Genomic DNA, 25535 nt, shown 5'->3' with positions numbered 1-25535 from the left:
GAACGGGCTTTCTGACATGAAGTTTGTGTTATATTTATCCAGTCGAGTCTTTTTTCCTGTCGCTATGTTCTTTTATACTTATAAAGTATGGCAAATATAAAAGAAAAAAAATGTTTACAGCAAAAAAAACTGGTTATTTTTATTTTTTTAGAAGTGTACGGATTACTAGCGATGGCGGCGACGCGGTGCAATGGTGGATCTCCATCCGTGTGCGTCTTCGAATCCATTGGCGCGAAGATCGAAGTCTCTAAGCGTGTTGTGAATGTCCTCTTCTGAAGACATAACAAAGGGTCCATATTGATGCACCGGCTCGTTCAAAGGTTCTCCTGTTATCACCACCACTTCAAGGTTTTCATCTTCCGCTGCCGTTAGCAACACGCCGTCTCCTTCCTTCTCCATCGCAATGGCTTCATGAGCTACAACGTGTGTGTTGTCACATTTACCGCTCCCCGATAAGCCGTACACAAACACATTGTGATTGGTTGAAATGGAATACTCCATCCTCGCTCCTGGTTTCAACAGAAAATGTACGTACGTCACTGGAGCTTCTGTGTCGACTGGTCCCTTGTAGCCGAAATCTTGTCCAGCGAACACAATGGCCTCGATGCTTTTATCAGCATTAAAAGCATGCGGTACGGACTCGCGACTGCTTTCTTGGTATCGAGGCGTGATCATCTTCCTCTCTTTCGGCAGGTTCACCCAGAGCTGCAAGCCGTGAGCTGGCTCAGTACTCGAGGGCATCTCTGCGTGCATGATGCCTCTGCCGGGCGTCATCCATTGCAAGTCTCCGGGTCGCAATTCCCCTTTATTCCCAATGAAATCCTCATGGCGCATGCCTCCTTTCGACGTTGGGAACACGTACGTGACTGTCTCGAAGCCGCGATGTGGGTGATCCGGGAAACCTCCCGGAAGCCCCACGTGGAACTCGTCTAGAATTAAGAACGGATCAAAGTTGTACAGAACGGGAGACCCGATCGAGCGGCGTATGTGCGCTCCAGCACCATCGTTTGTCTCGATAGCTTGGAAGCTCTTGGCTGCTTGACGAGAGTTGAACGCGGACATTGTGGTAGATGAGGGCAAATCGGAAAATGTGGTGCATTGAAGTGTTGACGACGATTTTTGATTACGCCCAATCAGACACAATATTGTGTGTCATTGAAGATATGCAATTTGATTGGGGAAAACGAATTTTCTCCAATTAAATGGTCGCAGATTAGAAGTGACTTCGTAATCATAGTCTGTGTAGTAGCTAGCAAAAAAACAAATAACCGCTTTATTTTCTCTGTGACGTGTGAGAAACTACATCATGGCTACAGCCTGACATAAAACCACTGTTCCGTCGTCCGGACAACGTCTTCCTCGTCGAAGTCGTTAAACTCACTAGCTATAGACGCCACACTCCTGCTGCTGCATTCTGTATCCGTAAATGACAGCGTGCGATGCTTATCGCCTAGAGCGAAGCCATCGCCGGCGGCGTCATGGTCTTCAAACGCTTCTGCGGCTCTACAGAGTCGGCACTCGCTCGAAGGAACATCTGAAAGTGGATCCACGAAGGTCTGGATGCTGACGGACAGCATGTAGACGTCGTAGTGTGGGGTGAAATACTCGCTCGTATAACCCATGGCGTCCTCTGCGACCTCGTCGTCGGACTCGGAGACGACGGGTAGCTGAGTGAAGCTGTCGTCTGGGTCGCCGAAGTCTCCATCGTATTCCCCGTCGCTATCGCTGTCCTCGTTTTCGATGTATGAGGGCAATTCTTCAATGCACTTGTGGTTGTTACCGTCCAGAATTCGATTTAGTAGCCAACAAGCCGTCGCCATCGCGCCTGCTGTGCCTGCGGCCACAATTGCTTTCGTAATCGCTCGCGTCGCTCGAGATTGCATAGTGAGGTCTGTGTGGTCGTGCTTCTTTTTCACTATGGATGGCTTGCCTGTCATCAACGCGATCGACTGCACGGTCATGGCGACGGATGGTCCCAGTTAAATATGCGGATAGATCCCGCCGCTGCTGCCAGACATTCCGCGAAATGCCTCGCAATGATGCCAGGTATTCGATTACATCGAAGCATTCTGATAAATCCGGACGTATTAGGAAAGGCTCCAAAATAATTATTGTGTGCAAAATAATGCATATTTCCAAACGGATAATGTATTTTTGTCTGCTTTTGCTTTTTTCCTTGAGGAATTTATTTTACCATCTATTTAGAGAATCAAAAGCCGTTTGCGCAAAATTTATTTTGGCTCTAGATTTAGAGCCATTGACAACTTTTTATTTCTTGCCAATACTGTAATTCAAAATAATTGGTTCTTTCTAAAAGAAAGCTTTTAGGAAGCGCTGGTATTAAGATATAGACAGACGAATGACGGTAAGCTTAACTAATGTTGTGTTCATAAATTCTATCCATGCAGGTTTATTACTGGGTCTACGGATCCTACCTTCAGATCCATACTAGCTGTAGAGAGCTCCTACGCTGTTCGTCCTCCTCATCGTCCGTTGTGTCACTCACCGGCTCCATTTCGTCGTAGTCTGAAGAGGCCACCGACTGGCGTAGTTCCATCGATTTGTGTTCTCGCACTTCAACAAATTTGCGGTAATTCTTCTTGTCTTTGTAGTCGAAATACAGATTCATTCGATCAGACTGCCAGCCCTGCAGATTCAGCTTGTACGTGAGTCGTTCGCCACCTTCCAGTAGACGCTGCTCCACACCCGCTGTGTCCAGTTCTAGAAAGAGACACAATGAAACCAACACTTTGCACACGCGGTCTGCCCCATACGGGGCCTGGTAAGAACGGAAGTGGCGGATGCGGTAGTTTGCACGCAGTATTGCGAGTATCGTACGCATCATTGCATCCAACGCCTGTGTCCTCTGTGCGAATACGTGCTTGGACTGGTGGTTGAACAGTGTCCGTCTGGGAAACTCGATGCTGCCTAACACAGCGAATAGTGACCAGAACGGACACGATCCTAGAGCGCAACAGCACGCCCGTACGTTCTTGCAGTCGGTGAGACACAGTAGCTCTCTGTATAGCGTACGACACTCACTGTAGGTGCGTAGAACTTCATGCACCACTGGTACTTTGTGTCTATTAAGCGTCGTGGGGCGATCCAAGTCCTGTCGACGAGTAATCTGTCCGTCGTGGTGGCCGCGATTTCTTGGTTGAATGGCAAAGACATACTCGGGCGACGATGAGCACTCTCCGCGCGGGTTCACTCGTGCTACCTGCACGTCGACCTCGCGTAGCAGCGCAGTCTTCATACTAGTAATTCTGAAGTGGTTTCGTACCAATGGTCGGCTAAAATGGGAAGTGGTCATCCAGATCCTGCGATATTTAATGAAGGGATCAGTTACTGACACATGTAATTGCTCTCAACCGTGTGAGGAATGGCCACGGCTACGCTGTCGTTCCAAAGCAGATGGACTCCAATGATAGACCCCAACTCACCGAGAAATTCTTTGGCGTTGATGTGTGTCAAGTCGGAAATGCCCCATGCTCTCCGCCTCGACACAACCCTTCTGGTGTGTAACGGCGGAATTACAGTTCTTGATGAAAAATTGGTTTGCAGGTAAGGGAAAAAATGAGAAGGTAAAGAACAAAGGTTTAAGGTAAACAGGATAGACACGCAACAACGACGGACTGATCAAGTTGGCGTCACCAGCGCCAATACCCCCGCTTTCCCAATTACATGGTATCATTAATATGAAAGGCGAAAGACACGGTTGTCGAATAAATACGATCCTAAACGAGTTCTAAATGTCAAACTTTATCCTGCAAGTCAAATACTTCTACTGGTAGTACCGGTGCGATATTAAGCTGTTGTCCTAAACCGTAGACCGCGCTTTAAGGACAAATAGGACTAGGACTCGTTTATTAATAGCATTATCTTCTTCCGGCTTTACGTTCGGGGTAATATAATAGGATAGGTAAGCGCTCTATAATAATCAATCGCAGACAACGATTGTCGAGTCCGTTCAGCAAATACACCATCAATAAAACCTCGAAGCTTCTAGGCATTGCCTAGTAGGCAGTGAAAGACGAAGCGTTCTTGTTGTCTCTACCATCGTCTGGAGTGCATCACCAGGAGAGCAACACTTTGGTACATAATACAAATCGCGGAGTGCACAATAGCTACCCTTTGAGGTACACCAAGTTCAAAATACAGCGAACATCCAGCGACATCGCTTGATTTGAAGGTCTCTGTGGCCTCGACTGGCGCGGCTGTATCAGGTCTCATATCGGTCATCCTCAACGAATGCGGTCGCAGCAATGAAAATCATTTTTTCATAGTGCGTCCGCTGCCTCTTCGTGGTCCCACGCACCGCCTCCGTAACACGTCATTAGCGGGCTCCGAGCCACACACACCATAGCGAACCCAAAATTCGGCCCCATCCGTTCAGCCTCGTGGACATATCGCCAGCACGGAGCCCGTCTGTGTGTAAATCACTTTCGAAGTTGTCCTTGCCACTTGGCGCATCACCTGGGGGAGACACAGTGTTGTCTAAGGGCGTACTTCATGCCGCATTCCGGAACTTCCCGTCAAGGGCACATAGCTGCTACCTTCACTTCCTCATAGTCACCAGCATGACCATCTCCACACGTATCCGTGGCGAGCTCTTCGCCACGACCAAGCCAAGCGTCGACATTGAGCCTGCGAGTCCGCAACTCATTCGGCTACCGCTCACACGACCACCAAATGTGCCCAGCAGCAAGAAGAAACCCCAGAAGAAACCCAAAAAATTGACAAAGCCCACGAAGTTTAAAGTGAAAAATGAATTGGAAGATCGACAAACGCCGCACCGTCACGGTTTGCCATGGACGACCGACGAGCACGATCGCTTCTTACAGGGATTAGAGCGCTACCCGTCCGGCCCCTGGAAAGCTATCGCGGCCTTTGTGGGCACCCGCACGCCGCGCCAGACCATGACGCATGCACAGAAGTACCGTCAGAAGATCCAGCGTCGTCGTCGAGGACTCTTGACCTCTTCGCGGCAGCCCGTGCCCGTGACGTCGGAGCTGTACGGAGGACTCACGATCACTACTAACGCTACAGACTGCGATGCAGTGACCAGAACGTCGCCAACGTCGCTGGACGCAGCACTAAAATCGACTGATCAGCAAATATCTCCGCTTGAGAGTAACTGGTTCGATAAGGTGAAAGTGAGTGAGCTGGACGCCGCCTTCCGAGCTTTTCTCGAGGCTTACGACTCTACCTCATTCACTATGGAGGACGACATGACCGCTAGTACTATCAGTTCGCTTAGCTTCGACTGCAACGTCTCCATGGACGACAGCGCTTCCATCGTGCTGTAAAATGGCTACATCATTCTTGCTCGTCAATTAACTGTAAAATTAAGTCAAGTCATTGGTTGAAATGAACTAGAGCTTGCACTTCATTGGTTAGTAATCGAAATATAGCGTTAGTATCTACTGAAGGCGCGCCGCGCAGAAGTGGCGACTGTGTCGATCTCCGTGCGACCTACGACCATCTTCGATAATCAGGACGTGACGGCACCGTACACGCAATACATTTTCAAACTCCGGAGTGCCACAAACACTAAAGAGGGGTGGAAGCTTCGTAAACGGGACTCGGACTTCCGTGCGCTTCATTGAAAGCTGCGAGGGACAAAGAGCGAACGGCAAGTGAGCTGTGGCAATCAGGGCGAAGCTTTCGCGCTGGTGCTTACGATACTGCAACAAGCAGCAGGTCCAGCGTTCCCTCGGAAGCACATTCGGAGCGATACCATTGCAATTATTTCAAGAGAGACGACACAAACTTATGGAGTATTTGGGAGCACTTTTAGCGGCTTATGTAGAGCTAGACGTGTTGCTTGGCGCACCAGAAGCATTGAAAGGCAACTTCCTCGAGGAAATTGTATGTGTTAACGCGGTTTTCGTCGAGATTGAGCGGTTCTTGGAGATCCCACCGGAGCGCAAGGCCATTGAGGCCAAGTTGACCCGAGCAGTAAAGGCATTGAACGATGTGAAACAGAATTCGAATAGTGATGTTAAGACGTCACAGTGGTGTATTTGTTTGGGCGATAATAACGTCGGTGGGTCTGATGAGGAGACGGAGAAGAGGATGGCACAGCTACCGTGTGCTCATGTTTTCCATGAGGACTGCATCATCCACTGGCTTCAGTGTGGATCTACATGTCCAATGTGTCGTTGCACTGTTGGAAAGGTGGCAAGTCGACGAGTGGCGGTGGCGCACGAGTAGCTGCATTTTTTGTTAATTGGTTTAGTTGCTTCGAATAATTTGAATGATACGACCTGGAATTTATATCGAAATATGGCATTTGTGGGTGACAGGCAGCCAAACTTCGTCGGAAGGTGAAATTGGATATTTTGAAAAGGTCATACGGCGCTCGTCATGCGCCAATGGTGAGTGATGGTGGACTTATTAGGCATTCCGTCTAGGAAATGTAATGAAAAGACGTATAGGGCTGGATTCGTCCTGAAGATATGGCCATCACGGTAATTTATTTGCGTTGAATGGCTAAATGAAGCCATCGGTCACCAATGCGTGGCTATTGGCATTTCTACAGTCAGTATCCATTTGTTAATCTTTCTATTGTACTCTCCGCCAGTGTCGATACTGCAATTTGCAAAACAGAAGCAAGCTGGATTGAATAGTATAAAGTCCCTGCGTTGCTTTTCGTGAAATCCTTTTACAAGATTTACACAGAAGTTGACATAAACTTTGAGTTTTCCGAGACCTGAAAATCTGGATATTTCGATGAAAATCCAACTGACTTACCGAAAAGAGTCAACAATAATCAGCGATGCTTGATGCCTTGGTCATTTGACGCATTGACCTCTACGACTTGACGAGGGGATCTTAAGTCTCCAAGCAAGATCTCGTCAGGATGCCGTCGACCACTTTTGAAATCGTCAAAGAGGTGCAAACAGCCCCCCCCCCTACATCGCTGCAACAGGAACAGCTCAACTTTGACACATATAAATGACCATCACACAAAGCGTCCAGCAGGAGTTCCTGGACGACGAGACCAAGGATCTCATCTGTATTCCATGCATCTCAAACTCGCTTCAGCAGCATCCTTCGACTCCAACACTGTTGCTACAGGTGCCAACTCGAACAGCCGAATCGACGAAAGGAGAACGCTGGACAGAAGACGAGCACGAACGATTCCTGCTCGGTATGGAGCTTTTCAAAGAGGGGCCCTGGAAAAAGATCGCTAACGTTGTCGGCACCCGCGATACTCGACAGACCATGAGCCATGCACAGAAATATCGCCAGAAGATCAAGCGACGCAAGTTGGGGCTGCCGGCAACGGAACCACCACGTCGTGCTGATGAATCTCGTGCTACCTCCACTACGAAAAAGTTGCGAGCGACGAGGCCAGCTGAGACCGTAACAACAGCAACAGGTGTAACAAATCGAGTGGTGGAGAGGTCAAGATCGTGCGATGTATCACCGAGTGTCCAGCAGGGGGTCCGAAAATGATATTGTTATTTATCGTAGTAGCATCTTCACGATAAATTATTGCGAAGCTAGCTTGTATGTTGGCAATACGTTATGATGCTTTAGCTAGAAGACCAATAAATAATTGAGTTACTGCTGCAATAACCAAGGTTTATTGAATCAATAACAGGTATCTACGCTCGAGTTGCTGTGTCAAGTGTTTGTGCGTCTCAGTAACCAGCATTTTCGCGCAGGAAGAGAATCATTTCTAAAGTGGGAAGTGAGAGAAAAGGAAATGAGTCTGCCGAGATCAGCCGATTCGGCAACAAAACGACTGGTTCGTGGCGATCGATTGACTGCTGCAGATAACTTCAGGAAACTGTACGCATAAATTACCGTATGTAATATGCAGCCACCATAAATTATGCACGAGCCTAGTTTAGGGTGACAACATAAATAATGTCTGCTTATTTATTGAAATTACTGTGTCGTCAATTTTTTTTTCGGGGGCCCTGGTGTCCAGTCGCCACGGGAAGCGCTGGATGACGCGCCACGTGTGATGAGTGGAAGCGAGCGAAGTCTTGCGGAGAGCAGCACTGTAGACAGTGCGGACGGCAACACTCAGGGTTCAATAACCGAGGCAGACACTAGCGCGGATACTAGGATGAACCAGCAACTCGACACGACAGAGCCGCTTGACATCGTCTCGGTGGTCCACAATAGCTGGCTCGGGCCAGATGAGCTGTGGGATTTCCTCGATGGACGTCCGATCGCTCTGCCTGATGTGGTCGGTGAGCAGATACATGAAGCAAGAAACCATTTGTGAGTTTAAGAGGCGTGGCGACGAGTTACAGCAGCTCGAAACGCAGAAACTTTCTCGTCGTTAGCCAATGCGTGTTCACACGTGGATCGGCCGTGAAGGTAGAGTAGAGTCCAATAATGAGTTACAAGTGCCCGTAGTCACCAAATCTCGAAGCAGTTGGCGTTGCTAGCACGTGCAAGTAATACAAAAAGACTTAGCTCAGTGAGTATTGTTCACCGTGGCGTGCGATTCTGTTGACAATGCGACAAACGAGTAGATCCGATCAAGTATGGGGTCGGTCACTCACATTCGAGCTCAGTAAGCATGCGTTGATCGTCACCGCGCCGAACAGATAACTAGAGCTGAATATTTCAACCTTAGGCACTTGTGGTGCTGCAGTAGTGCTGAAAGGATGAGCATTTTCAAGGGATTTGCAAAAGTCACTTGAAGAGCGTCGATCTTGGAGGGACGCTGAAAACCCAGAAGCCAGAAAGCTGGATCGACTAAAGATTCGCATCCGTCGAAAGTCACAAACACACGATAACTACGTGGCGCTCTCTGCACTAGCACAAGTAACAACATTGCTGTTACAGTGGCAACGACAACTTCGGCCGAACCGCCGTGAGTCACCAGCAAAAGTGTGCTGTTGCTGTAGCACCAGCTGCCTGCTGATCCGTCCAGCTTAAAAAAAACACTGGGTCGAAAGATACATTGTATTGCAGCCGTTATCGTTGCAGGGCCGACCTCTACAGGCGCCAGTGTTGCACCGCTGGCCCCAACTGACTCTCCGCGGAAGAAATTCACCGCGATAAGACACTCGACGCGTCCCATGTCGGCGGCCGCAGTCCGGTGGAGCAACGCTGGATTCTGTTTCAATAGCTTCACAACACGTAGCGATGGCTGGTTGTCTTCAAATAGCCGATAGCTTTGGCTGTCCACCGTGGAGAGCTCAGCTGAATTGAAAGTTGATTATTCCTTCTGTAACTTGTCGGAACCTTCACTTCACAATTCCGTTGAGCTATCTTGTCTAAGTATATTTCGTCAAGTGCGTTGGCCATCAGTTAGATTTTTCTTAACTCGTTGCAGACCTGACCAGCACTACATGGAGCGCATTTCAGGCATAGGATCACCAAGGCAATGAATAGCTGCTAACATAACATGCTTGGTAAACGCCATGAAGAGAAAGCTAGACAGTAGCTAGTCCCGAACTCTTCCACGTTTTACATCGAATGTACTTAAATAGGGTTATGCCGTTGAAAATATCCGAGGATGGATTTTCTGTAGGGGAAACCATGGAACTTCCATGGTTCCATTGGAAGGTCGTTTTCCGACTGCTCGACTTCCCCATCTGTGTGGCTAGACTAGAGAGCACGTAGACTACATGTAAGGCCCATCTCACCTTACGCAAAAAAACACAATACATGTAGCCTGCAACACTTTGTCGTGGGGCAAACAAACTGCAACTCCTACCTCATTCTCAAATCTGCGGCTCCCGAGTCAAACGCAACCTACAGCTCATTTTGCCAATGGCCATCACCGCCGACGTCAAGAGCCAATTGTTCAAGCCTAGCTCCAATGCAGGCAGTGGCAGCGAGCTCATCCGTCTACCGTCGGATACGCCGCCTTCGCCCTCCAGCTCGTCAGACGGAGAGAAAATGTCGCCTTCCAACACCAATGGCCGCGCATGGACGGCAGAGGAGCACAACCGCTTCCTCGAAGGTCTCGAGCTGTTCCCTTCGGGACCGTGGAAGGAGATCGCAGCACATGTGGGTACCCGTACCACCCGTCAGACCATGACCCACGCACAGAAATACCGCGAGAAGATCGCTCGTCGAAAGCGCGGCCTGCGCTCGTCGGTCAAGGAAGCGCGCTCGTTGAAGCGTCGACGTGACCAGAAGAAACGCAACGCGGCAGCGTCACCCTGTTCAGTGGCGGACCCGCAGATGACCTTAATCCCTACACAGTCGGCAAGAAGAGGCGTGGACCCCATGGACTTTCACGGGTGCTTCATGCCTGGGCCAGTGAGCCAGTGCCAATTTTACGGCATGGCTCCGGTCCAACAAGCAGAGTTCGCCAACTTTGCGGCCATGCTAAGCGATTTTGACCCGCTGCCCATGTCCGAGGAGGAAATCGACTTTATCCTTGAGGCTGCAATGGTGCAGACTCCAGTAGTACAGACACACACCGCGTTCGTCCTCTGACGATTTTTTTTTCAAGATTCAACAGTAAAAAACAAGCAACTACATGAACCACAAATGCACCCGACGGCAAGACCAAGAACCAACAAGGATTAACACTCCTAAGCCCCCATTCGCCACGCACATGCATGCTACCGCAGTTACGCCATTGCATGTCAATTCTTGGAGGCACACTTCGTAGGGATAGTTAGAACTTAGTACGCCCCATGGACACTGCGCAAAATAGAAACATGGTTTATCATTTATTCCCGTTTTCCTGCAATCTGGCCACTTCAACGTCGCATCCAGATGCAAAATTGTCACGATTTTCCTACGACTTGCCGAACTCTTCCGGCAAATTTCTGTTGCGAGATGTGATTCATGAAAATATGATGTTGCAGTGACAAAATAAGAATTTAACGTGTAAAATCATTTGCAATTGAGTTGACAACTCCAATTTTCCTACATGTTTTGCAACCAGCTCTAATCCCAGTACTTGATGAGCCCGTCCCAACCGCACGAGACGACCTTGCTGGGCTCGAGTGGATGCCAAATGGCCCCCATAGTCGGACCGCGGTCGTGCGCATGCAGCTTCTGGAGCATCTTGGACGTTTTCCAGTCCCAGAACGCCAGTTTACCTTGGCCATCGCCCGACATGACGAATTGCCCATTCGGAGAGAACCCAATTTGGCACGCATATCCGGCATTCTGGTGACCCCTGAACGTCTTTTTCCGGTTCATTTTGAACTTGTCACGTGCAGTGTACACGTCGATCTGGTTATTGAGCGATTGGCCGGCAAAGAAGCCACCGCTCGGATGCAGCGTCACAGCCGGCATCGCGTGCATACCCGGCTCGGAAATGTACTTAATCGGGACGGGAATACCCCACTCCCACACCAGCAACTTCTTGTCATCGGAGGTACTCACAAAGCGCTTGTTGTCGTCCACGAACGTCACACTGTTCACGGCCTTTAAGTGGTGGTTGTACTCCTGCACGATCTCGCCGGATCGAGTGTCAAATTGCACCACCATATTGTTCGAGTCGCCCACTACAAACTGCGTGTTGTCGAGCGGGTAGAACTTGACACAGTACGGGACCCGACGCGTTGTGAACGAGTGCACCGCTTGTCCCGTTTCTGTGTCCCATAGCTGGATAAACCGATCGAAGCTGCAACTCAAAAACTGTTTGCCATCATTGCTAAAATTTATACCACGAACAGCAGCTGAGTGGCCTTCGTATACACGTTGGCACTTGCGTTCGTTGTATACGTCCCAGATACGCACAGTGTTGTCCATACTGCCAGAAAGCAACAAGTGACCAAACTTGGGGAACAGCTCGATAGCTTGGACGCCCTTGGTGTGTCCCGTCCACTTGTGTACACACCGTTTGGGTAGGAACACCTGGTGGTCTCCGTCGTCGGGTTTCAGAGAGCGTGGAGGCTCCACCCACGCACGTCCCTGGTAGTCGTACTCCTGATCTCCTAAGAACGTCGACTTGCCTTCCAATGCTGTCTGGCCAGCCTTCAATCTGGCTGGCAACAAGTGCGACGTCTTCCTCTCTACCATCCGGTCAAAGTCCATCTCCTCATCCACTTCTGACTTCGCTTCGGCCTTACGTCTCTTGGCTTCTTGGTGTTCTTCCCTCAGTGCCTTCTGCTGTTCGTTCATGATGTCTAGCTCAGCATCGGTGAAGTGTTTATTCTTGTCCTTGTATGGAGCCCAAATACCGTCCGAGTTTTCGTCTCCAAAGTCCTCAGCTGCTGCTCGTTCCTTGGAAATAATCTGGTTCTTCCTCTTCTTGGCGTTGCGTCTAGTGAACACGTCTTCCTCGTCCGGGGCGACGATATTGTCGGGGATAATCTCTCCTGGGAGTGCTGGGGCGGATGGAGGGGCCCCTTTGACTCTGTTTCTCGGGATATTGCGGCTTAAAGTCTCGTTGAAAGTGTGGTATTGCGCCTCGAAGCTATAGTCTTCCATGTCTGCCTGCTCCACGACACCTGTGACCACTTCCTTGCCACTACCGGCACGTAAAGGATCCATTAGTGCCAACTCTGTTGAATCGCCGCTTTGAGGGCCCATAAATGGCGCTAGAGTCGACTCTACGGGCAGATTCACGGCCAATCGGCGTTGTGATCCAGCCGATAGAAACGCTGTCTTGTTGGCCTGATCCTGGCTGTCTGAATGCGCGACAAATGGCGCAGAGTTGACTACGGGTAGCGAGAGGGATGGTGCATCGGTAGAGCGCGGTGATGTCGAGTGTGGGGGGGTCTCATCTTCGCTGGATGCGTACGCACCGAGCGCCTCCATGGTGTCCTTGGATTGGAAGTGGTAGGTGGAGTACATAATATGGTGTTCTTAACACAAGTCTGAAAGCAGTCCCGTTTCTGCCTATGAAGTAGCGTTTTTTTTTTTACTCCATCATTTAGAAAGGGTAAATATATTATGAAAGGAAGCAGCGATCTGTTCTTAAGACCAAGTCAGAAAACGTTAGTGTCATTATTAAATATCAAAGGTCAGCTACCCGTTACGACGATGCACGTTCACCACCGGCCGCCATTTGCCATTTTGTGGTGGAAGAGAGAGAATCAGATCGTCAGCGCTCACATCTCCGTTGCTTCGCTTGTGCGTCAGCTGTGTGCTTTGTCCATCACTTGCCTTCTTGCACTGCGTTTCCTCTCTCTTCTCGTGCAAGCCGCGTCTTCACCCATCAAGTACACGCGTCGCTATCCCCACAAACCCCATGACAGACTCTGTATGGGACCAACATAAGGCCATGCGCGCTTCGTCGCCTCAAATCACGGGTCGACGAGAATCTGAGCCCGGTTTCACGGACTCCTCTACGCCCAAAGCGCTGGACATCGCTGTACCCGGTGGATTCCGCCGTCACCACGTTCAAACAGCTCCCCGACCTGTTGTGTCCAAAGCGCTGCGTGACCAGATCATCGACCGCATCAACAGCGTCTACGACCCGTTCATTGGCAACATCTTGAGTCAAGACAATGACGAATACGACGAGATGAACGTCGAGGACCGTGTACGTAGTCTGCTAATGACACCGCCGCCAATGACTCTGCCAGCACATCGTCTAAGGCCCCGAGAGTGAGTCAACTTTGCCAATGTTTTGCTCATTTTGTCGCGTTATCTGATTTGTGCAATTTTGTGATTTGTGTCCTTGCAGATTGGGAACACCGACGGAGAAAACGGAGCTAATCCAGACGCAGTCGACCCCACCGAAGTCGAAAGATAGTGACAAAACAACAACGTTGTGGCATGCCTTACTGACTTTGCTCAAGTCGTTTGTGGGGACGGGAATCTTGTTTCTACCCGATGGATTCCGTAGTGGTGGCATTCTCTTCTCGCCTCTATGTTTGACCTTCGTGGCGGCGTTGACTCTATACGCAATGTTGCGCTTGTTGCAGTGCCGAGAGCTGGTCGGTGGCACGTACGGTCATGTCGGGTTTAAGGCTTATGGTTCATGGGGCCGCAGGATGGTGCAAGTGTCAATCATCATGATGCAAGCAGGCTTCTGCTGCACGTATGTGATTTTCGTGGCTCAAAACATGGCTGAAGTGCTGGATTTCTGGGGCTACCGTGTGGATACGTCTCTGCTTATCTTGTTGCAAATTGCTGTGTACATTCCGCTGTCTTGGATCCGATACATCAGCTACTTTTCCATCAGCAACCTCATCGCTGATGTGTTTATCTTGTACGGTTTGGCCTTCATCTTGGGCAACAGCTTTTGGCAATTGGCAACTCAAGGACCTGCAAAGGACGTGGTGCTTTTCAACCAGAATGATTATCCGGTTTTTATTGGAACTTCAATTTTTACATTTGAGGGGATTGGCTTGGTGTTGCCTACACAAAGTTCGTTGAATCAGGCGCGTCAGAAACGTTTTCCACGTTTGCTTTCTTGGACAGTGGTCGGTTTGCTCTTCTTCTACTCGTTCTTTGCTGGCTTCAACTATATTACGTTTGGTAGTGGCATTACACCTATGGTCACGTCCAGTCTGCCACGTAATGGCTGGTCCAGCTCGGTGCAGTTCGGATACGCGTTTGCACAACTTTTGTCGTATCCTTTGTTCCTGTTCCCTGCTGTGAAAATCATGGAGGAAATGTTGGGTTTCCCCCGACGTGCGTCGGGTCAGAAGGTGGCAAAGAACTGTTTCCGAGCTGTGGCTGTGCTTGCTACCATTTGCATCGCGTACTTCGGTCAAGATCGTCTCGATCTCTTCGTGTCTATCGTCGGTGCTTTTTGCTGTGGTAAGCTTTGTGATTATTTCGAAGTTTTTATTTGCTGATTGTTGAAGTTGCCTCACTTTTACTTATTTGTTTCAATTTGTGACCAGTTCCGTTGAGTTTGGTGTATCCACCGCTGTTCTACATGAAGTTGAACCCCAACTCGTCGTGGATGGACAAGATTGTCGACTCGTTCGTGATCGTCGTGGGCTTGCTCACGTTCTTCTACGTCACGTACTCGAACCTCCAGTCGTGGAGCAAGTAGCCCACATAGCTTAGAGCGTCTCAACTGCATCATGTTCGGAAAAATGTCATTTAACTTTACGACAAATTACCTTCAAGTAGACGCAAAAGATTGCAACATAGGCAACAAATTAACAACCAAAAATTAAAAGCAAAATAAAATGCGACATCACTTGCATCTTGTGGAAATAATCTCGTATTCCATTTGACTTATGATGCCAAATCTTCTGCGGCAACTATGGCATCTTGCCAGCAGATTTCTATGCACTAAAACAAAAAAGCAAATGTGGCGGGGTCTAAAATGATCAACCCCCCAGCCTTCATCCCTAATGCTTAGTCGTCCTCCTCGACCTTCGGGGCAAGGTAGAAGCGCATGTAGCCCATGTCGCCAATGGCGTACTCGACGACGACGGGAATGCCGGGCGACATGCTAAGCGTCACGGTCTCGGACAAAGGCGTGGCCTTGGCGAACATATTTAAATATCGGAGCGCGAACGTAAGCTCCACAGGCTCCTCCATGGTGATGATGACGCGGTCGCTCTCCTTCTCGGCGGCCGTGTTGTTCTTGAGCGTGATGTTACCGGCACCAAGGTCACCCGAGACCGAGAATTTGACGCCCTCCTTGCCAACGGCAATTGTGCACGTGTCACCCATCGTCTGCAGGTCGCGGCAGATACGCTGAAACTCGCCAGCGGGCATACGGACCGTTGCAACATACTCAGTGCCTGGGATACCCAAGTGTTCACTGTCAATGTCCATCAACTTGAGCGAAAAGTCCGAGACACGATCGCCGGCTGCAAAAAAAAAATTGCAGAAGATTAGTCATCATTGCCAAAAGCAACTTTTGCGGCAAATAATTTGACAACGTACAAGTGGCCTCGAACATGATGTTGAGCGCATCGCCGTTGTCCTCGGCAGAAAGCGACAGAGCGTCGTCATTGCCCGAGCACTTGAGGATCTTGGACAGCGACGCCGTCTGTACACCCAGCGAGATGTTGCGGTCGCAACGGTAGTGCTCGAAGCCCTCGGCACGCAGCAGAAGCGACACTAGGGAAACGTGCGAGCCATCCATGGACTGCAGCGCCAGACCTGACTTGGTGCAGTCGATGTTGCCCTCCGAGATGAGGTCCTTCATGGCCTCCACAATGAGCTTGACGATGCGGCCTTGGGGGAGTCGTGCCTCGAACATGATTGCGTAATGTGTCTAAAGAGAGGGGAGCTAGGAGAGAGCCTGTGTCTGAACCTGACGAAGCAAATTGCCGACTGTTAGCTACGCTTTTTGGTTGGTGTCGGCGTTGGAGGTTTTTGGCGCGAAAAGGCAGCGGGCAGGATGACACGAGGACGCAACACTTTAGTTTTGTAAGAAAAGGGGGAGGGGTGAATTCTCTCCCGCCAAAATATGATTTGGACGAATAGGAAGGAGCGCGCATATGATTGGAAGAGAATTGCAACTGTAACCTTTTGAATGTACCCTGAACTTCAACGTGTACCCCAATCTGTGTCATGATAACTTGTCCAGACGAGCTGAAGGAGGGAGCTTTGTGGCAGGCCGTCGTCTGACTCGAGTAGTGGCTTGTAAGCGAGGTGGGGCAGCCAATGCGCGATGCGATGTGCCACGAACACTGGAGATGCACAAATCTGCCACCGGCAGACCAGTTCTATCGAGTGCGACTACCTTAGTTACTTGTTGTGGTAGCGATCGAAGCTGCGGATTCAGTCTAGCCTTGGACTTAGGTGTTCGTAGTTTATTGCCTTGCTGTGCCATTCGTGTTGGTAGTAGAAAAGTCGGTGATGGTGGAGGGGTACGTCGGTCATTGTTGCTAGGCGGCGTACATCGTAACCTTGAAAGTGGCGAACTACGGAGAGCACTGGTGTCACCTTTACGGCGCATACGACCTTGAGCAAGAAGTGGCTGGACTATTGCATCGCTATCAGCTACCTCAAGCACAGGTACGTCAGGATCTTGATTCGTTCTTGTGTGCTCGAAAGTGGTGAAAGACTTGGCAATACGACATGTATGTAGAACGTGGTACTCCACAGCTGCAACGTCCGGAAAAGTATCTTGTAAACAGTATACACACTCGACGGAATTTTGATTTGAAAGCTTGGAGCTCAGCAGTGCAACTTCTTGTCGTGTTTCCAATACTCCACAGTGCTGTCGATGTGTATCAAAATCCGTGATTTTGACGTAAGTCATGCATTCCTGAAACAACAACGTCTGTCAATCATCCAGAGCGTTCGCGCTACATATTTTACTTACATCGCAGCGCTCGGTTCGACTGGAACATGCGTGAAAATGGTGCGCGATATCCTTCTTCTTAAATGCCAAGCCGCATAAAGAGCACTACAGTCAGCAACCATTAACTCGTCAGTCATCGAGAGAATACTAAAATAATATGTACGTACAGGTATTAACGCGTGGTCGCATTGACGATTGTCCAAGTGTTTCTGCAGCTCTATACGCGTGAAAAACGCATGACATAGTGTACACTTACAGGAGGTAATGTGCTCGTCACGTTGATGATCTTGTAGTGTTTTATCGCTGTCAAACAGGTCAAAGCAGTCTGGACAGTGTCGATGTTTGCTTTCTTGTGCGCACAAGATCTTCTCGTTACATATCGTGCATTGGAACTGCAACAGATGATAAGAATGTGAGCTACGTTATCAGATGATTTTTTTTCCATGGCTGTGTACCTTGTGGTACGTCGGATTCTTGGCACAACGTAGAGTGTGTAGCTCCATGTTTAACGACGATACTTCAGCCAAACATAATTTACACGTGTGGACACTTGTCGAAGCGCGAGAATTGGCAACCTGTTTGCCACCTGAAGTGTCACTAAGCACGGTAGTTGTATCCACTGAACCTCGTAAGTAGTGTGACTGTGTACCCATCCCAAGAGTGTAACCGGGTGTCGAGAAAGCTCTTTGTGCGGAACGAAGTTGTACCGCTAGTAGAGACAATCCCGAAGCTGCTGCAACAACACGAATTGGTGCATTTCTGTCTCGAACAAGTTTTTGAGCCTTCTGCAAGCTCAGGGGAATTCTGCGAGGTGGTTCTTCAGCTGATACAGTAGATACGTTCTCCACGTATCCTCCATCTCGCAACCTTCTTCCGTAACCAGTTACACAGGTCGGAGCATCTTTCGGAGATGCTGTCGTATCGACCGGATCAGCTAAACTGTCCCATGTTCTTTCACTTGAAGTCGACGATTTTGCTGTTGACGGTCTCATGGGGTCAGATCCCTAAACGGAACATCAAGGAATTAGTTAGACTATCATAAATTATCATGATAAAAATATCAGAGAGTTCACCTCTGGAGGCATGAAGTCTGTCTCTAGATCCACGTCGCCACACAAAGATACTACCGGTGCAGGTTTTAGCTCGGCTACTTGGACGTGATACCGTACGGTGCCGTATTCAATCACAATGGTAGAGCCCATGCTCAAAACGGAGTATCTTCGCAGTGCTGTCTCCATCAACAGCTATGAGAGAGTTTAGTTAAAAGTTGATATTATTTTTTAGTATTAATTGTTATTTACCTTGGGGCCAATCTCCGCAGCGAGGTCGAGAAAACTTGTGCTCTCTGGCTGGAAACGACAATAGATACCACGAGGAAGGTTGACAACACTGGTTACCACTACCCAGTCACCTTCTGGTACACGTAAGTTCTGCATAAGCCAGTACGGGAGGAACACTTGTCCATCCGGGGCGCTAAATTCCTGGACAGAGCAGTATTGACGAGTGCACACATCCGGATATCGCTCGAAGTGCAAATCTTGGGATGCAGATCGAACCTATCGAGTTCAAAACACCGTAAGCTCTTTCACTAATTTTATGTCTGCAAAATGTCTAGGTTTTACCATGAACAGCAGAGGAGTCGGGATCTTCAAGCATTGTAGCTCGAGTAAGATTTTCTATTCATTTCGAGTCAGCAGACGTACACTTCTGCAGTTTCTAAAAGATTACTTTACCGGTGGTAGCACGATCTTGTCGCCAAATTCGAGATGAGGCATGTCTGGACACATACACACACCGGGTTGGCTTGATTCAAATGAAGTACTGCATGAAGAGTACTTTACCGAGGCACGCTACCGAGAAGCATTGCAGTTTGTGTGAAGATTTGTGGTCACCGCCATCGTGTCGCAATGGCGAAGGAGGACTCTTCTTCAACATGGGCAGCAACTATATTTAAATTAGTGCGTTTCAAGATAAGCAGGGTATTGATTGATCAGGCTCATTTATTATATTCCTAAGAGTTTCTATTTTTTCTTGTTTTTTTTTACACGTGAGAAATTATATTCTGTGAAAAAGAGTATAATTTCTCATGTATCGAAAAAAGCTCAGTTTCTTTCAAGTACCGGTATCATTTTGACAGACAGGTATCTTCGAGATCGTTCTAGCATGACTACGACGCATTGATGTGCCGCTGGTACCTTTAGGTACCTCATCACGGTTAGCGCAGAAGATCATTTACATCAAAGTGGTCATCGGGAAAACTATCTACAGAGCGTCTGCGCCAAAGATGTGTTGTTGTTTCATGCGATGCTCCAGAAGTGACCAATTTTACGAAAGGGGGGAGACGGGGTGTTAGGAATATGTTAAGGCGAGAACTTCAGCTAAATTTGCAAATTTCGCCGCTGACATATTTGACTCTGTGGTATTATGCCGCTGCATCCATTTGCTTGTTGTCTCAGCTGTACAAGGGCTGCGATGCATGGTGGTCGGAACGAGGATCTGCGCGACTGTAAATCTGACAGAATCGATGGAGTCAGTTTTCTTATGCTTTTGCGACGGCGGCTCAAATCCCGAAGGAAGTGGGGATCAATCCGTTGAGGAAAATCGGTTTTCCGATAGGCGGTAACATCCATAGGCATAAATCACTTTTGCTAGGCACGATCGAGCTCTTCGGTCACCAGCTATCACTTTGCGACTTGCATTAAGTGCTGCAAACGTCCTTTCCTGTCCTCAAGTCCGCCCACTTCACGCCTCAACCTCTGGACACTCCTCTCCAGTGTCTTCAGACATGGTTTCAAGTCGTCAAGTTCAAACTCCACTCGCCGTTATTGGTCCTGTTCATGTCTCCGAGTTGATGGAGCTCTGTTACGTCCGTCTGCGCAGCGTGGACGGGGACGACGCGATCGCTTGTGTTGTGGGGCCCGACATTGGGGATGATGGACCAGGGCTGGTGATGTCAGTCTCCAAAACGAATATCCATGCTGGACGCAGCCGAAGCCCGTATATGGCCAGGAAGCAACATAGCTCATGTGGTAGCATTTTTCACCAACTGGTGATGCCAGTCTCCAAAATGTATATCCATGCTGTGGACGCAGCTGAAGCCCGCATATGGCCAGGAAGCAACATAGCTCATGTAGTAGCACTTTTTTTCACAAACTGGACCCTGTGCTGGTCAGTGGGCCTATGGAGTCGTCTTGCATTATGAAGTCAGCTTGGACGGAACATGACTAAGTGTGCTAGCTGCCGGATATACCGTATCTGTGCCACCTTTTTCGGAACCTGCGCGTGTCATCAAGGCCATCCTTGTATCGTACGCTCTTCAGATCGACGCGACTACTTTCGACATGATTCGAAATTCAAACGAAGTATTGCTCCAGCAAAACAGTGCGATAAATCTTGCCGCAAGCGCAGAGGTGACGTAATGGCGTCGACCAAAGCAACACCATCCGTACCATTTGTGGAAAACGAGTTGACCACTGCATCCCCACGACCTGACAATGGTGTCTGTCCGCCGGCAGCACATCCTGGACGATATGGAGGAGGGGAAAGCACAAGAAGAATACATTTCATCTTTATTATGACCCTCAGCCTTCACTACAAGGAGATGTCGAGACGGCGTCAAGGCGGGTGGGTGATCTACTCAGTCTGTTTAGTATATCCGTAGGTGATGACGTTCAGAAGATTAGACGGCTGAATTGAGCTCTGGGGAAACGAAACCGCTCCAGTGGTGATGCTCAGCAGCTTTCACACCCAAGATTGAACCAGTTCGACTGCGACCACGACGGCAAAAGTGACGATGAGCCCGGCCGCGTGGGGTTTCGCCCATCAGCTGTGTATGAAATCAATATCGGTCATGAGTTGTACAGGCAATGGTCAAGGCGGGTGTTTTCGATAACTAGCGAGTTCTCTTTAAGCATCAAGAGCTCCCTAACGTTACAAGAGCCTATTTCACATGAAGGGCGAATGACGCTCGAGATGTCCAAGGCCGTGTTCGCCGATAATGCATATTATTGTAAAACGCATACTGACATACTCGTCGAAGGTCTCGTTCCATACTCGAGAAGCTTGCTTGAGACCGTAGATCGCCTTAGCAGTTCCACGCAGTCGTAGCCGAGTCCTTTGCTGAGATGAGACAGGTGATCTGGGGGTCGGCAAACTGTGTTGCTGCTGAAGGCGATGGGCTATCGGTGCAACAGCCGACCAAACAGCCTCATCCTGTCCGACTGGAGTCTGACCCGTGGCGGCGCTGAGCTCTGGCAATGGAAGAAGAAGTTAAGAGTGGCGTTTGGATTGGAGAAGGCCCCTGGTGGAACGAAGAAGGTATATAGCCGAGTAGCCGAGAGTCAGATATGGTTCGAACATAGTTTCAGTTCAGTTGATGCGTGTTCGATTGATGTAAGTGTTCTGAGAGTGAATGATCATAGTAACGGACATTCAAGAGGCACCCCTAGTAGGAAACCGATACCGAAAGAGCAGGCCACAGCGACCCTTCAACACAAGAGCGACCCTTCAGCACATAATCATAGTATGTCTTCTTTAGATTACCAAAACAGCTATTCTGAAAAAACGCATATTAAGCGGAGATAATACGTATTATGAATGGTCGCGTTCGTTCGCCAAAATACGTATTATGGGCTAGATAATACGTATTATGTGCTCAACGAACACGGCCCGAGGTTGTGTTTTCGCCGGTACGGCCACCAGCACGTGTAAGCATTTTAGCTCTTCATCGTTGCCAGCTCCACTAAACTTGCTCGAATGCCTCGGGGACGTATCAGAAATTGATCATCTCCGCAGCTTATGCGAGTTTGCAGCGGCGTTTGGTCTCAAAATGCCGCCTTTCAACGACGGTGACGTCGCAATCGACACCAATTTGGTCATATTTATGTCTGACCTCGCTATTTAGTCTCAATTGGCATTCCCAGTATTTTTGCGCCTCTTTCGTGGTTAATCCGACGACGACGGAAGACCAAAAAAAGAGCACTTTACGAGCTTCCAGTACAGCCTGGTTCGTCAAGCCACGACGTGTTCGTGGAGTGGAATGACATCGCTCGAGACGCTGTCCGGTCACGATGGACTAGCTCCAAGTCTCGTGCTCAGTTGCACCGACCTCCCAACCACAAGAACCCCATCAATCACGCAGCTGCCATACGCCGCATATTCGGAAAGTCCACTGCCAAGGTCAATATTTAGTGCTCGACGAACACGTGCTACGACTCTGGTCCGAGCTATTAGTCAATCCAATTGATGTTGTGGCGAAAGGTGAGCACGGTACCCGCATGATCAGCGATTTTCATACTCACGAAGCAGTGATGGCCAAAAATACATTGCAGGTATTGGTACGGTTTGCAATACTGAGAAATACTTTATTGCAAGCGCTCTGGGGTATTGCAATACATATTGCGGCAACGCTGGGAGCTGCGGTACATATTTTCCAGCGATTTCGGCGATCCCTTTAAAGTCGGTTCCCAAAGGTCGCAGTGTTTGCGCGTCAAGTCTTTTGGCGCGAGCTCAGATGCCCATCGAGTGGCCAGCAGCGTTCGCGCCTTCAAAATGGGCGCGAATTTGACCGCTCCACCACCAGCCAGCTCTCATTCTGCTTTTTGCAGCCTTCCCTGCAGACGCCATGGCCCTCCAGTCCAGCCAGCTTTCTATCGACCGCATTCCCGCAGACGTCCGCTTCTACTATTATAGCGGCAGAAAATGATGGGGCTAGCTAATCCAAAATAAATTATTATCTTTGGATAATCGGCGATAACTTCACCAAAATAGCCTTAAATTAAGTGCAAAGGGCGATGATAGAAAGCTGAGGTTTCGTAGTTCCTTCTTCCATAAATTAAGACTCTTCATCTCTTTCATTTCAGGAAGTGCAATGCAACGCAGACACCAGCTCAGTCCGGACGAGAAAACCCTAGTTTGCAATGTATATGATTATTTCGTCGCCGAGGCCAAAGCAGGCAGAAGTGGAGGGCGGGACTCGCGCGATCGAACTAAAGAGGCGACGCGCCTTGAAAAAACGCCCAGCTTTTCTGGTGCTCTGGGCATGGAACCTCGACCCAGACACCAATTTCGCCGAGGTGCGCTTGTCATTTTGGCCTATGTAGGGTTAAAACCGCTCTGTCGTGATATCATATGAAAATCTTATAATTTAATGCTTTCGCTAGTAGAATGTACCATTCAGCACGAGGTCGCAAGAAGCTAATGAGGAAGATGATGAGTAATTACTCTTTAAATTTATACAAATCCTTCTTTTTAAATTTGGACGTTTTATTTTTAACGCATGTTTGTACAACTGTTTTGCCCTTTCCACACTCTTGACCAATAGAATATCAGCATTATAGCAACTGTTTCCCCGTTTAAAGGACCTTTTTGGGGAGCCTGTAGCGACAAAACTGCTGCGAATTAGCCGGTTTTAGCACCAAAATCATACTCAAAATGGGCGGTTTTATCACATATCTAAATGTCATATCTGGTTTTATCAAAATTGAGCACCCCATGGGGATTTGATTACTAGCCCCTTCATTTTCTGCCGCTACAATACGACATATCGGTCGTCGACGGCGAGGTCTCGTACCAGTGCCGAAAGTGCCCCGCCAGACCAAAACAGGCTTGGAAGTCCGGATACTCGAACTTACGGAAGCATTTAACGAGCTGCGTTGGTGCAGATTACGTAAATCTTGTTCCTCAAGCATAATCGTTTTCTTTGGAACGCCACCATGGTAGCTCAGGCGATGAAGGATGCCGGTGGCAGCAGCAGCAAGGCTGGTACGCAGGATTAGTACTGCAATAGTACTGCAAACTCGCCGAGTATTGCAATACTTACTGGAGACAAGGGGGGTAGTTGCCGTAGATATTGTTTGCGCTTAATGTTTTTACAATGCCCCGCAATGTATTTTTGGCCATCACGGTCACGAAGGGCTTCGGTAAACGAATTCACCAGCCCCGATATTTTCCCTACCACATATCGTACAGCCCTTCACGCGATAATGCACGACGCATTCACGAGTTACGCACTAACCACCCTGACGCTAAGGTGATGTTGATGCTGAGAGACGTTTCGGGGTCATTCCGGCACGTGCCGGTACACAAGGATGCTGTTCACATGTTAACTTTCTTGTATGATGGCTACGTCTTCATTGACCTCGCTAGTGGGCTCGGGTGGTGCGGTTCTCCCGCTTTCTACGCGCTCGCCGGCTCCGTCCTTAACGATCTATACGAATCAACAGCGTATCCCACGACCAGAAGAGTGCTCTTGGGCATTTACATGGTTATGTCTGGTGTGGCTACCCCACTTGGGTTGAGGTTAATCTTGGAGGTTGCTGCAAGGCCGCCAATACCTCTCTTCGTCATACCATGACTCCAGTACTAGGCCCGGCGGCTATTAACAACGAGCAATTTACGCCGTGGAAGACGCTAAACAAGGCTATAGGGATGCTGTGGAATATCTTGAAGGGTATAGTGTCAATTTCAGCAGACAAGATCAAGAAGGCGACCCGGCTTATTGAAAGGATTATTTGTGACAGGTGAACTACCAAGTGTGAGCTGGACCAGCTACTGGGTGTCACTTGACACGTGACAATGTGCTTCCCACCGGCGCGTGTCTTCTATCAGTGAGTCCATGTTGCGGTGTGCATCAGTCCTCCGTTTGGTCGAATGTCGTTGGGAGCGGACGCTGTCGAAGATTTGCGCTGGTTCCAAGCAGTTATCGATCCCATGGACCATTCCATGACATTCTGGTAGCGCAGTTCGCATATTCGCCCGCTGTACATGTTTATATCGACGCGTGGAGATCTGGCCTTTGTGCTCTCGAGCCTCATTAGAAGGAGTTTACTGAAGTACGCTACACGTCAGCCGAGCCCTCGATTCTCTACCTGATTTCAACGAGAACTTCATCAACGTCGAGAGCTAGGCAGTGCAGTCGTAGCGGCGCTACATTTTTTATATTGGCAAGACGGATCGGTTGCCCATCCGGTATATGTGTGTTTTCACATAGACAACACCAGTGCGGTGGCATGAGCATCCAACCGTCTGAGCCGCCACCCAATCGTGCAGCTATACAACGACTATAGTCGCTTGCTGAGCTCGAATTCAACTTGTCGTTCTCCGCTGCATATATTGCTGGGAAGCTCAGCACGCTAGCCGATGCAGGGTCACGTGACTGGTACAAGACGCAGTCTTTGTGGCGAACATGGGCCAGCTTATTCTCGTCATGGTCACAGGTGAGCGTGCAACCACTCTTCGACGATCTCTCTGGCTATTGGGAACGGTTTTGTGCGCAGCTGCCTTGTCACGGACCACATAAAACAAGTATCACTTGCACTGGCGCCAGTGGGAGCGCATCGTCAAGTTTATGTGCTGGTCACCATGGCCGAAGAAGCTTGGACACGCGAGCTCCGACAAGGTCGTTTATTTCGCAATC

The 25535-nt window shown here is 49.1% G+C and overlaps 8 protein-coding genes across 8 annotated transcripts; 3 read left to right on the top strand and 5 right to left on the bottom strand.

Moving 5' to 3' along the window:
- Positions 1–113: 113 nt before the first annotated feature.
- PITG_14403 (pirin, putative) lies at positions 114–1062 on the bottom strand (the record flags this gene model as incomplete). Its single annotated transcript, XM_002898826.1, has 1 exon — positions 114–1062. The coding sequence occupies one exon, from the start codon at positions 1060–1062 to the stop codon at positions 166–168; it is 897 nt and encodes a 298-aa protein (XP_002898872.1).
- Positions 1063–2437: 1375 nt separating this feature from the next.
- PITG_14402 (uncharacterized protein) lies at positions 2438–3256 on the bottom strand (the record flags this gene model as incomplete). Its single annotated transcript, XM_002898825.1, has 2 exons — positions 2438–2465; positions 2544–3256. 2 exons carry the CDS (start codon positions 3254–3256, stop codon positions 2438–2440), a joined length of 741 nt encoding a protein of 246 aa, XP_002898871.1.
- Positions 3257–4580: 1324 nt separating this feature from the next.
- On the top strand, positions 4581–8640 carry PITG_14401 (myb-like DNA-binding protein, putative; the record flags this gene model as incomplete). Its single annotated transcript, XM_002898824.1, has 7 exons — positions 4581–5160; positions 5446–5595; positions 5813–5979; positions 6441–6473; positions 6988–7389; positions 7946–8213; positions 8624–8640. 7 exons carry the CDS (start codon positions 4581–4583, stop codon positions 8638–8640), a joined length of 1617 nt encoding a protein of 538 aa, XP_002898870.1.
- Positions 8641–9720: 1080 nt separating this feature from the next.
- On the top strand, positions 9721–10637 carry PITG_14400 (myb-like DNA-binding protein, putative; the record flags this gene model as incomplete). The annotated part of the gene is made up of 1 exon (XM_002898823.1): positions 9721–10637. One exon carries the CDS (start codon positions 9751–9753, stop codon positions 10423–10425), a length of 675 nt encoding a protein of 224 aa, XP_002898869.1.
- A 247-nt stretch (positions 10638–10884) lies between these two features.
- On the bottom strand, positions 10885–12744 carry PITG_14399 (pre-mRNA-processing factor, putative; the record flags this gene model as incomplete). Its single annotated transcript, XM_002898822.1, has 1 exon — positions 10885–12744. The coding sequence occupies one exon, from the start codon at positions 12742–12744 to the stop codon at positions 10885–10887; it is 1860 nt and encodes a 619-aa protein (XP_002898868.1).
- Positions 12745–13141: 397 nt separating this feature from the next.
- PITG_14398 (vacuolar amino acid transporter, putative) lies at positions 13142–14902 on the top strand (the record flags this gene model as incomplete). The annotated part of the gene is made up of 3 exons (XM_002898821.1): positions 13142–13500; positions 13580–14661; positions 14748–14902. The coding sequence occupies 3 exons, from the start codon at positions 13142–13144 to the stop codon at positions 14900–14902; spliced, it is 1596 nt and encodes a 531-aa protein (XP_002898867.1).
- A 158-nt stretch (positions 14903–15060) lies between these two features.
- On the bottom strand, positions 15061–16156 carry PITG_14397 (proliferating cell nuclear antigen; the record flags this gene model as incomplete). Its single annotated transcript, XM_002898820.1, has 2 exons — positions 15061–15674; positions 15751–16156. 2 exons carry the CDS (start codon positions 16067–16069, stop codon positions 15214–15216), a joined length of 780 nt encoding a protein of 259 aa, XP_002898866.1.
- A 225-nt stretch (positions 16157–16381) lies between these two features.
- Positions 16382–18894, bottom strand: PITG_14396 (ubiquitin fusion degradation protein, putative; the record flags this gene model as incomplete). Its single annotated transcript, XM_002898819.1, has 6 exons — positions 16382–16797; positions 17376–17511; positions 18193–18363; positions 18421–18675; positions 18742–18795; positions 18853–18894. 6 exons carry the CDS (start codon positions 18892–18894, stop codon positions 16382–16384), a joined length of 1074 nt encoding a protein of 357 aa, XP_002898865.1.
- Positions 18895–25535: the final 6641 nt, after the last annotated feature.

Source organism: Phytophthora infestans, genomic scaffold (assembly GCF_000142945.1).
Source record: "Phytophthora infestans T30-4 supercont1.34 genomic scaffold, whole genome shotgun sequence".
NCBI lineage: Eukaryota > Oomycota > Peronosporomycetes > Peronosporales > Peronosporaceae > Phytophthora > Phytophthora infestans.
The sequence above is the reverse complement of the archived record's forward strand: the minus strand, read 5'-3'. Positions and strand labels throughout refer to the sequence as shown.